Raw genomic sequence first — 12116 nt, forward strand, 5'->3', positions numbered from 1 at the left:
CAGGGGCGTGCCGTGACCTTTTGTGATAGGCAAGCGATGGGTCAATTTTTCATTTCGGTTAATTATAACAATTTCAAATATGATATAGGCCTACACACATCCCTACTTACAATAATGTGCATAATGGTGAAGTATCGGGCTTGAGTGTGTGAAGTGCATACATACCGTAAAATCAAATCTTCGCTGCACGGTTTTTAAAGAAGAAAAACAGCCTCTCGATATAAACTTGTAAATTTCAACCATGAAGAAAAGAATGATTTACTTGATATTTGAGGGCAACTGTAAATTAAATTACGTTCTTTTTTAACCCTGAAAATTATAAACATCCTATTAGCATAAAGTTTCGATCTTAAATAAACGGACGGGATTCAGTTTCTTACTTGGCTAGAATTATGAATCATGACTTGTCTTCAGTTGGATGCAAGCACAGATGTGATTCTGGGAACGTTCATGTATTTGCACTGCATTATAAAAATTGCTCAAGTCACTGTAGCCTGTATAGTTCCATGGTCCTAAATTTGTATTGAACAAAACACATGGCCAACAAAATAATTTATTAAGATCATTCCTGGCACATAACCACATAATATTGTTGTACTGAGTTGTTTTAATCTGCCTAATGAAAACTTTCCCATCTTTCTTAGTTGGTTTGGTTATGCACAGTTCAGGACACGGTCGCTTATGGTTCATGAATAGTATGTCAGTTCACTCTGGTGCAAATGAAACATATATGTAGATTAACTTATACTTTAATAACATGAAGCACGTAAATAACACGAAATATAATGAAGGTTTCCACACAAATGTACACGAATATGACGAGGCGTACAACACACGTACGTCGCCTCACGACTCAACTCGGACTCACACTGCGCATGCGCACACTGCATGGCAACAAGCTTAATAAGAATGACAATTCGTCTGAACATCACGGCCCCTCTTGGAAGATCAGCTTCCAAAATTAGAATACACAATTATTATTACCTTTTACAATATAACATATTACACTTGAATACATAGATTACAATAAACACAAATTTCCTTTCTGGTTACATATTTACACTTTCTCAATTGGTAGAGGTGCAAGCTTCATAATAGGCCTCTTTAGTTCACCGTCTTTAGTTTTAACAGTTGCAACTCTTACCAAACCATCTTGTCCTTTGTGAGTTTCGATAACTCTACCTAATTTCCACTTCAATGTGGGTACGTTATCTTTCTTTATCAACACTATAGGGTGTTTCTTGTCTGAAGACACATCAGCATTATGTAAACGCCCACCTACTCATAGCACACAATTTTTGTCAATGAATGGACTCAACGATAGAAGTGTACTGGATGAGGGGAGCTCCTGTTCTGTTTGTAAACAGTTAACCTCGCTCTCATACGCTTCACGTTGGGTGACCTTGACCCAAAACTCAGTCGCAGCTGATAACTCTTCGGTTGTCAACGTCTGCTCGTTTCGCTGCATGAAAGGCGCTCTACAGTTGCTTATGAATCTAAACATCCAAGCAGTAACACGTATCAATCTCAAGAATGATGAGAATCTCTGCAATAACTCCTTAGTGTCAAATGTTGTAGTCAACAGCACACGAATCGTTGTTTTTCTTTCCTCCTTTTTTATTTCTTCACTCTCCACAGTAGATGATTCATGCATAGGCAACTCAGGCAAATAAAGAAATGATGGACCATTCCACCATAAATGAGCTTCACACAACTGTGTAGGGAAAGCACCACGAGAACCAATGTCTGCAGGGTTTTCTTTCGAACGCACATGAAACCACTGTTGAGGATTCGTCAGTTCATGAATGAGTGAAACTCGGTTCGAAATAAATGTACTCCATCTGGATGGATCTGATTTAATCCAACATAAGGTGATCTGTGAATCAGACCAAAGGAAAATATTGTCTATATGCAATGACAATGATGACTGCACAACACTAATCAATTTGGCTAACAACACAGCAGCACATAACTCTAAACGTGGCAATGTTACAGGTTTTATGGGTGCAAGCTTTGTTTTCGAAACTAATAATCTGACTGTAATAGCGTTGTCATCATATACTGTTGGTAGATACACAATAGTACATGTACCTTTCTCACTGGCATCACAAAAACCAATCAGTTGACACAAAGTTGGTTCTCTACATTTTAAGCATCGCGGTAACTGTATGCTCTGTAACACAGGTAATTCAGCACAATGTCTTTCCCATATTTCTCTTATGTCACTAGGAATAGGTTCATCCCAATTTAACTGTTCCTTCCACAGTGATTCAATTAATATTTTAGCTAACATAGTGACTGGGGCTAGTAATCCGAGTGGATCAAATATGCGAGCTACCTCAGACAACAACAACCTTTCGGTTAATACAGGGTGTTCACTAGGTGGGTTAATGATGAAACTCAAATGATCTGTATCCGGGTGCCACACAAGGCCAAGAGTTCTTATGAATTCGCTGTTATGGATGGAAGATACTGTAGGTTTCTCTCGCAAATGCTCAGGAATACTGTTCAACACGTCAGTATGATTTGACGTCCACTTATGCAACTCAAATCCACCCTTTCTCAACAATTGTGTCAATTGTTGCTGCATCTCTATTGCTTCTGGAACACTGTCAGCTCCACTGCACAAATCGTCCATATAAAACTGTTGCTTTAAGACTTCTGCTGCAATCGGGTAATTTTCACCTTCATTGTCTGCTAACTGACTTAACTCTCTCGTAGCAAGAAAAGCAGCTGGTGTTGTGCCATACGTGAGCGTATTTAAACGATAAACAATCACAGGTTGATTGGGGGATTCTCTCCACAAAATTAATTGGTAGTCTCTGTCCTGAAAATTCACCTTTATCTGGCGATACATCATCCGAACATCACTCGTCAATGCAATAAGATGGCCACGAAAACGTAACAAAATGGATAGTAACTCTGGCTGTTGTTTACCTCCATTCATTAACACGTCATTCAAGGACACGCCTGTGCTAGTTTTACTCGATCCATTAAAAACTACCCTCAGTTTCGTACTTGTGCTTGTCTCCTTTGTTATAGAATGATGCGGAATGAAATAAGAACTAGCGGGGGTGCTGGGTGGTTCACAGTCCGCCACTGGTGTCATATGATTCAACGCAATGTACTCTTGCATGAATGACTGGTATTGTTCTAGTCTCTGGCTATCAACTCGAAGCCTACGCTCTTGACCAAGCAAACATTTCATCGCCTTATCTTTTGAATAACCTAACTCGTCGCGGTCGACCTTAAATGGTAAGCGTACGACGTACCGACCATCATCCTCGCGATAATGTGTTCGTACGAAATGTTCCTCGCACAATTGTTCTTCTTGACTCGGCACTCGTAAGTTAGGAATCTCCTCAGATTCAAAAAACTTATTCAGAGTTTCGTTCAGATCATTTTCTTGTACAGCAATGTGATAAGAAGACAGAGATTGTTGAGGAGTTTTGCCACAAACAACCCATCCCAAGCGGGTTTGAATAGCCACGGGTTCATTCATTCTCCCCTCTCTTCTTCCACTCATTAGTAACAATGGGAAAAGATCAGCCCCGATAAGCAACTGAATTGTGTCAGGTTTATGATATGAAGGATGGTCAAGTTCAAGGTTTCGTAAATGTTTAAAACTCAGTGTTTGGTACACACGCTTGTGGCACTGTGTTGGATATTTTCTTCACAATTAAGGACGAACAATGATAGGATCTGTCCCCGTTTTTAGAGAGTATGTTCAAATCAACAGTAGAGTGTGAATTGCCCGAAATTCCAGTAACCGACACGAACACTTTTTTACGTTTCAAGCCTAATAATTGGGCTGCGTTCTCGCTCAAAAAGGATTTTTCACTAGCACTATCCAAAAGTGCTCGCAGGGAGTGAAGCTGATTTTGTTTATCCTTTACTCTCACAACAGCAGTCGGTAACAAGACACGCGTTGCGTCACACTGCGTATCAGCTGTAATGTGCGACACCACTTGCGGCATTGCCACGTTTCCACTTACCTTAGCTCTTTGCGAAGTATCACGATGGATAGACGTGTGGTGAGACTTACCACAAGACCTACACGAGCCTGATTTACACTTATCCACAAAATGGGAATTATAAAGGCAGTTGAAACACAAGCCCTTCGATTTCACAAACACTTCCCTCTCTGGCACAGATAGGCTCATATATTCTTCACATTTACTCAAAAAATGCGATTCTCGACACATAGGGCAAGAGGACGACACGTGAAATGAATTAGCACTTCTTCTAGCACTGGGTTCACTGTGGGGGGTTTCCTTTGGGATCCTGGTTTCGAGTCCTTGGAAGATGCAGATGCTGCGAGCGCTCTCGCTCTGTTGTCCAGGAAGCCGCTCAGCTGTTCGAAAGTAGGAAGTTGCTCGGACGACACGCTCAGCTCCCATTGTTGCCTCGAAGTACTGTCCAATTTCTCCACTGTATGAAACACTAGGATAGCGTCCCAATGCTGCACTGGAATGTCCAACACACGTAAAACTCGAACACATTCTGTCGTCACGTCAACAAGCTTGCGTAAGCCGACAGCAGACTCAGTTTGTAATGAGGGTTGGGACACAAGCCGCTTAATTGTGTCGTTCACTAGCGCGTGTTTCTGTTCATATCTGTTAGTCAGAATGTCCCAAGCTTCTTTGTAATTCAAATCGGTTATCGCTATAGACTGTAACAATAACGCGGGTTCACCACGGACGCTCGATTTCAAATACTGCAGTTTTTGCGCGGGCGAAAGTGACACGTTGTTGTGTACGGACGCCACGAACAAGTCTCTAAAAGAAAGCCACTGCTGCAGATTTCCTGTAAAAGTAGGCAAATCCAATCTTGGTAGACGCACATCACTCACTGTCTTTGTCTCGGTCACGGTAGTTTGCTGTTTTTTCGCGATGTATAACTTGGCCAATGCTTCATCGAGCCTGTCTTGCACTGAACCAATTTCGGTAACATTATCGTATGGGCAAAACGGATTCCTTGAAATTTCCTTCAAATTTACAGGAGAAAGTACTTACGGAAATCATTTTCTTGAGCGTTTTGGAAGTTCCTGAATGTAGATTTGATCCATTTTAATGTGAATGCGTGTTGTTTTCTGCGAAAATCTCTGTCCGACACGCTGTTTCTCCTCACGCCATTTGCTTTTTGCATGAGAGTGCAATGTTCCGTGTGTTAAGACGATGCAACCCCGTAGCCAGTGTTTCAGCCTCGCCGTGTTTTCACTAGAACCACCTGTCGAGTTCGGAACAAGCCATTTTTTCCGAATGGGTGTCACTTATCGCACAACATTGTAGCAACATTGTGTTCCGACGTCACAGGAGAGAGGTTTTTTTATAATTTTTCTTTGTATTTATGCTAATGGAACCTAACCTAACAGGCCTAACCTAACCACGTAGGCATTCCTCGTCTGACGTCAATATTCAAGGTTGCAAGATGGTTGTGTGTAAAGGAAGAGCATTAACAAATTTGGAAAGAAAGATGGTTCAGACCCGAATGGGTGTCACTTATCGCACAACACCCTAGCAACATTGTGTTCTGACGTCACAGGAGAGACCTTTTTCATGTTAGGCAATACAAAGGTAACGCGTCTCTTAGCGAAAATATTATTTTTTCTTTGTATTTATGCTAATGGAACCTAACCTAACAGGCCTAACCTAACCACGTAGGCATTCCTCGTCTGACGTCAATATTCAAGGTTGCAAGATGGTTGTGTGTAAAGGAAGAGCATTAACAAATTTGGAAAGAAAGATGGTTCAGACCCGAATGGGTGTCACTTATCGCACAACACCCTAGCAACATTGTGTTCTGACGTCACAGGAGAGACCTTTTTCATGTTAGGCAATACAAAGGTAACGCGTCTCTTAGCGAAAATATTATTTTTTCTTTGTATTTATGCTAATGGAACCTAACCTAACAGGCCTAACCTAACCACGTAGGCATTCCTCGTCTGACGTCAATATTCAAGGTTGCAAGAGTGTTGTGCGTAAAGGAAGAGCATTAACGAATTGCGAAAGAAAGATGGTTCCGAATTGCGAAAGGAAGATGGTTCCGAATTGCTGTTTATGGACAATGAACGTGGTAAATCGCAAGGTTATTTCACAAGTTCTACACGTAAATGCGACGTATTAGCATAATTTCAAATAGGGGCACGAAAGTAGATATTTTCCGGTGAACGAGGTTGCACCACTGCATAAATCGACAAAACACTCTCAGAACGCCCCCTAAACCAGTATGCTATCACGGCCATAATGTGTTACAGATTCGAAACAACAAGTAACAGTAAGTACTCGTAAATAGAGAAAATAAACATTATCTTAGTTAGAAATGCATTATTTCGCCTTAAGAAATGTTCCGCAACACGTTAGCAATGTAAAGAAGTCCGAAATATATGATTCGTAGGTGTTTTGCCCATACGATAATAGTACCCCAATTTCCTCATCATATTGCTCAAACTGTTCGTCGGTGCACTTTTCAGAGATTTCACGGATCAGTTTTTGAGTGTCTTCTGTCAGTTGTAATGCTTTGTCTATGTACACTAAAACATTACCTTCGGTGAGATCATCTGCCGCCAATTTCTTCTCCAAACGTGTGACGTCACGTTTGAGAAGACGTTTGTTTGAAAGTATTTGCTCCATATTTAAGTCTCAAAACACGTAAAGTACATACACGAAGATCACAGTCACACCCGGCAAGGATACGATGCACAGAATTGCCGGTAAGCACAAAACCACTGTCTCTCGAAGCTCAAACACAAAGCCGTTAATAAGGCGCACTTTCTCAGCGGGAACACAATGGATGACCGGGCCGTAACGAATCGAATCAACCATTTATCCGGGCACAGGAGGACCATGAATAGTTTCCTAGTTCCTGGGTGTGTGGTTTCGCGTATGTCAGTTCACTCTGGTGCAAATGAAACATATATGTAGATTAACTTATAGAGTGCCACACACGTAAATTTGCCGTTGCGTAGAAACGTATTTTCGTTTCGTCTCCCTCTCTCTTAGCATCACGTGTTCTACCCTGCTCGAAAACCTTCGCTATTGTTGCCATATTGTCATTCCATTCCTGGACACACTCGCGCAAACTTCATTGAAAACAATTGAACAGCGCTCCAGCTCGCGGTTCCCACCGGTCAGCAGGGACGGCAATGTGGCAATATAGCACGGCGTAGTCGTTGCTTCTTTTATGCAGTGCATGTTCATTGGCTAGCTAGTAACTAGTGTTGCCAACTGTAATAATGAAGCACTATTTCTGTCACGGAAGGGGAAAGCAGGTAAAGTGGCGGTGAGTTTTGTTGGATTGGAAGCACCATATTTTTATTTTATACTAAGTATTTGACCGGTTTGACGTTGTGTGCGTGTATTGCGTGTGTTTATGTAAAAGTGTGTGTTTGCTGATGAACGTTAAATTCCATAATGCCTCCAGTTCTGTCGAAGTTGAAATCAAAAACCTTGCATAGCCAAGCTCGGGAAATTCTAAGCAACGTGCACGAGTTCATGAAGGAGGAAGCCAGTCATGGTGTTAGCATCCCAATAAAGCATTTTGGCAAGAGAGCAGCGAACAGCAGCAACAAATTGTTCATATTTCATAATTTTGGAATTATTCAAAATAAATAAATTATGTGGCTCCAACATCATTTCAACTCTGGCTCCGGCACGTGTTCTTGTAGATATTGCATAGAGGAGGCTGTCATTTTTGCTGCTTAATGCGATACATATTGTTTTCTGTGTTAAAATTGCCATGCTTTGATGGGTGACCAAGTTCATAGCAGGGCCGGCGGAAGGGGAGGGCGAACCGTCCCATCGCCCAGAGCGGCAAAATTTGAAGAGAAGAAAAAAATAAGCCTATTGAAAACTGTGATCGAGCGAGATATTCTTTTGCGCTGAATAGTATTGAAATAGCATAAGAAGTCTCATTATTTATTTTAAATTTTGATGTTTTAGTTAGGAATATATTGATTTTCAATTTTCCGTTGCTGCGTAATGACCGGGGGGGTCGAAATAGAGCGGCATCTGCCGCCACCTCCCAGTGAGGCAAAATGACTAGCGCCGGCCCTGGTTCATAACAAAAGAAAAAGCCGCGCAGCTTATCGTCTAGTGGCAGTATATGTACTTGTTATTGTTGTGGAAGCCGGCATCCTTTGTAAATGTACAACAAAGGCAACCGACTGTCGCCGATCTCAGAGAGGAAATAATAATACTGCTTCAGGAGGAGTGTTATGGTGCAATTGTAGCGGTTTAACACGTTGGCATGTTATTATCTGCCGTTGCAGTTCCATACCAGTGTATACGGGTTTTGGGAGTGAAAAGTTAGAACGCCACCAGTGCATTAATGCAATGAAAAATAATATATATATTTTTTTATTTTGTTTGAAATCACTCAAATAAGGAATCGTATGAAGAAGTCTTCTTTGCAGCATTTTTGGTAATTTTACTTATGTGTTAGTTCATATTTTGCGAATTTTTAGTCCATATGTATGTAGCTCCATACATAGTCACTTGTTTGTACATATTAATCCTAGTCCTGGTATAATGCATGACGTTTAAAACTCAACGTTAGATAGACCTGAATTCTCTAATTTTATTGTTGTACGTAACAGCTGTGCATCGGCGCACCGCAGCGATTTTTCTATCTGCTCCATTAGCAACACTGCTTCTTTAGTTCTGTCGCGCATTGCACGGCAGAATTATCTGCGCTGGACTCTACTTTAATAACATGAAGCACGTAAATAACACGAAATATAATGAAGGTTTCCACACAAATGTACACGAATATGACGAGGCGTACAACACACGTACGTCGCCTCACGACTCAACTCGTAGTGATGGGTCGTTCCGGAACGAATCGTTCCAAAGGAACGAAACCAGCAAGTGAACGAATCGTTCCGATTCCGGAAGTCAGCTGGAATCGAATCCGGTTTTGTTTTTAGCTACTGCGCCTGCGTCGTTGTCAAAACATGCGAGAAACTTCTAGAAGCGGCTTCTCTTGTCCCTTTGTTCCCTTACTTTCCCGTTATCTGCCTCAGCATTGAAAAGGCTCTCCGAGGAGAGGGAAGGGGGAAGAGGGGTAGGAGGAAAGTTGTATTTTGCCCATTCCGAGTGGTCTGGGCTAAACAGCAGGGACATTGTGAATTCTGCAAAATTCTCCCTGGCTCGGAGAAAAATTTCCCTTTCGACTTGAAAATTCCTGGTCTTCCACAACCAAGAAATACAACAATAAAATAGAAAATAAATTATCCATACTTTCACGATTTATCCAGAACTTCTAATCTAGGAGGGTGTAAATGACGTAAAGGCAAATTTAACACCAAATCAGACTGATTGATTGATTTGCTTTATTTTACTTCGCTTTTTGTGCCACTTTTGGCTAATTTGCGAAGATGGAGATAAGTGATGAATGGACAATAACAAACATCCATGGATTCGAACCCGGGACCCCGTAGTGTTAGTGCGAAGTGTTAGTTAGTGCGACTCCCCTCCGCCACGGGAGTCGGCTACCAAATTAGATGATTGTGAATAAATTTAAAGGGGGTCTGTTGCGAAAAAAATATAGCCGTGATATGTAGAGGTGGATACATCACTGAGTATATGTACTTCATTTATTTTCTTCATGTTGGACAAAATCTGCTTTATTTGAGTCGTTATTGTTAATTAATATTTTTACTTGAATGTTGATTGATTGATTTAGTTTATTTTACTTTGCGTTTTGTGCCTCCTGGCTAATTTGCGAAGATGGGGATGAGTGATGAAATGATGAAATTGAGGAATGGACATTCACAAACAACCAAGCCCGAGCGGGATTCGAACCCGGGAACCTTGGCGTCGCTGCGCGATGTGCTAACCACTCAGCCACAGGCTCCGGCTTTACTTGAATGTTATAATAATAATAATAATAAATTTTCTTTATTCAGCGGGCGAGGTTCAGCCAAGGGCTGCTCTGCCACCTAACCCTTGTCAATATGATAATACATATGAGATTATTATAAACTTATGGAGCAGTAAGCTAAACGTAAAAAATAATAATAATAATAATAATAAAAATAAAAAAAATTAAAAACTTTTTAACTCGATCACGATTAACTGCGATCAACTGAGTTCGAACTGAAAGAAAATACATTTCACCAAAGGAAAAATATAAGTATTATTTAATGCAAGACGTCTAATTCCACAGTTTCTTGCACATTTTAGACGTTTCACCCTTTTCCCTTCCTTGGCTCCAAAATTTCCCGTTTTTAGGAAAGTTTCCTGCTGGGTTCATCGCGGTTAAACTCCTCTCCCTCCTTCACCCGCTATTGAGGTCAGAAGGAACCAACCAAGAAGCCAAATATAATGGAGGGCGTTACTACAGTTTTTAACTCGCTCCAAGCTCCCCAATAGGGTGACTGTACGTTTGAAGGACTAGTCAGTGAGCCTTGGTACGAGTTTTTGGAATCGGAACGAGAATTTGGAGTCGGAACGAATCGTTCCGAGGTTTCGTTCCGACCAAACAGCCTGGAGAGAGGCAAGGGTGCGGGTGTGTTTGAGATACACCTGCACTTCGTAAAATCAAATGTTCGCTGAAATCTGAATCATAAGAACATCGAATTGTAAAAAGAAAGGGACGTAACTATATATTTGAAGTTTATAAAAATACATTTACATTGAGAGAAGAGCGCAGTAATCATTTGGCATCCATGACAATTTAATTTATTAATTACATTCGACGGTTCATTTTTCTCCCCCTTTCCCTCCCATTACACAACCTTTATCAAGAATATATACAAGGTAAAAAGAAAATATCAGTTATGAACCATTCCTGTTGTCGACATAAAAGAAATGTATATGTCTAAAAACCCGGTATTGATATATTTACGTCGAATCAATTACACGCAATCGGCCTTTTTGAGATATTTTGTTTTACCACATGGCATATTTTTCTTAGCTTTATTTCCATCGCTTTTAGTGTGATTACTATTTGTTATAGCTAATATCAGTAATAAATGGGAAAAAATGCATGATGATAATTTTCTCCTTTCAAAGTAAAGTAATTACTTGTAATTTCACATTGTTTAGCAGTGCACCCGCGAAGTGTAAAACGCTGCAAAATAACATTGAATGGGCCCACCCTTTAGCCGCGTGTAATTAACACACACACATATTACCAGGTCCACAAAACTCCATCCTACATTATTTTCAATTTCCCCCACCTTCTCTCCTGGCAAGGAGGAACGAAACATGAGCCTCGTTCCTCGGAACGAGAGGAAATGATTCCAGGAACCATGATTCCGAAAAGGAACGAGTGAACGAAATCATGGTGGAACTGGAACGAGACGGCCGGAGTCGGACCGACTTGCAGTGGAACGAAAGGAACGAAGGAACGAGTTGGAGGAATTGATTCCTTTAGGTGAGCGGAACGAAAGGAATCGAATCCGCAAAAGGAACGACTTTTCCCATCACTATCAACTCGGACTCACACTGCGCATGCGCACACTGCATGGCAACAAGCTTAATAAGTAGTGATGGGTCGTTCGTGAACGAGTCGTTCAAAAGTAACGACTCTCTCTTGTGAGCGGTGAACGACTCGTTCACCAGAATTGAACGACACGTTCAAAGAGTCGTATGTATTCCCTCTCCTTTCCACGAATTTTGCGAGGAAGGCGCATGCGCAAGTGTATACTCGCCTGGCGGCCGGAATTTTTGAAAGAAAGCAAGTCGATTCTGCGGGCAGCAAATGGGGACTGGAGAGGAGAGGGAGGGGGGGTCCTCTCTGTTCCTTTTCCCGTAAAGCTGGCTGAAACGTGCCGTGTACGATGAGAGGGGAAGGAGCATGCCTTGGGAGCATGCTCGCGAGTCGACTCTTTCCTTCGTTCAAAGAGTCGTGGCACACCTTAGCGACTCTTTGAACGAAGGAAAGAGTCGACTCGCGAGCTCGCGACTCGCGAGTGTTGTTTGCAGAGAGAGAGCGCGCAACCTCAGCCCATGACGGGCAGCGAAGAACAGCCAACAAATTTGTCCTGTAGTTTCAAGTTCGGCCAAACCATTAGCGCTAAAATTACAAGAAATTAAATGTTAGTAAAAAATATTAGGGGAGTCTTGTAAAAATTTTGAGAAGGTGTTAGGCACAGACCTCTTGATTACAAT

The 12116-nt window shown here is 41.4% G+C and overlaps 1 protein-coding gene across 1 annotated transcript; it reads right to left on the reverse strand.

Moving 5' to 3' along the window:
• Positions 1-1282: 1282 nt before the first annotated feature.
• On the reverse strand, positions 1283-3502 carry LOC145988121 (uncharacterized). The gene has a single exon (XM_083122952.1). It carries the CDS (start codon positions 3500-3502, stop codon positions 1283-1285), a length of 2220 nt encoding a protein of 739 aa, XP_082979078.1.
• Positions 3503-12116: the final 8614 nt, after the last annotated feature.

The sequence above is a fragment of the Lepisma saccharinum genome, chromosome 5, assembly GCF_977018435.1.
Source record: "Lepisma saccharinum chromosome 5, izLepSacc3.1, whole genome shotgun sequence".
Taxonomy (NCBI): domain Eukaryota; kingdom Metazoa; phylum Arthropoda; class Insecta; order Zygentoma; family Lepismatidae; genus Lepisma; species Lepisma saccharinum.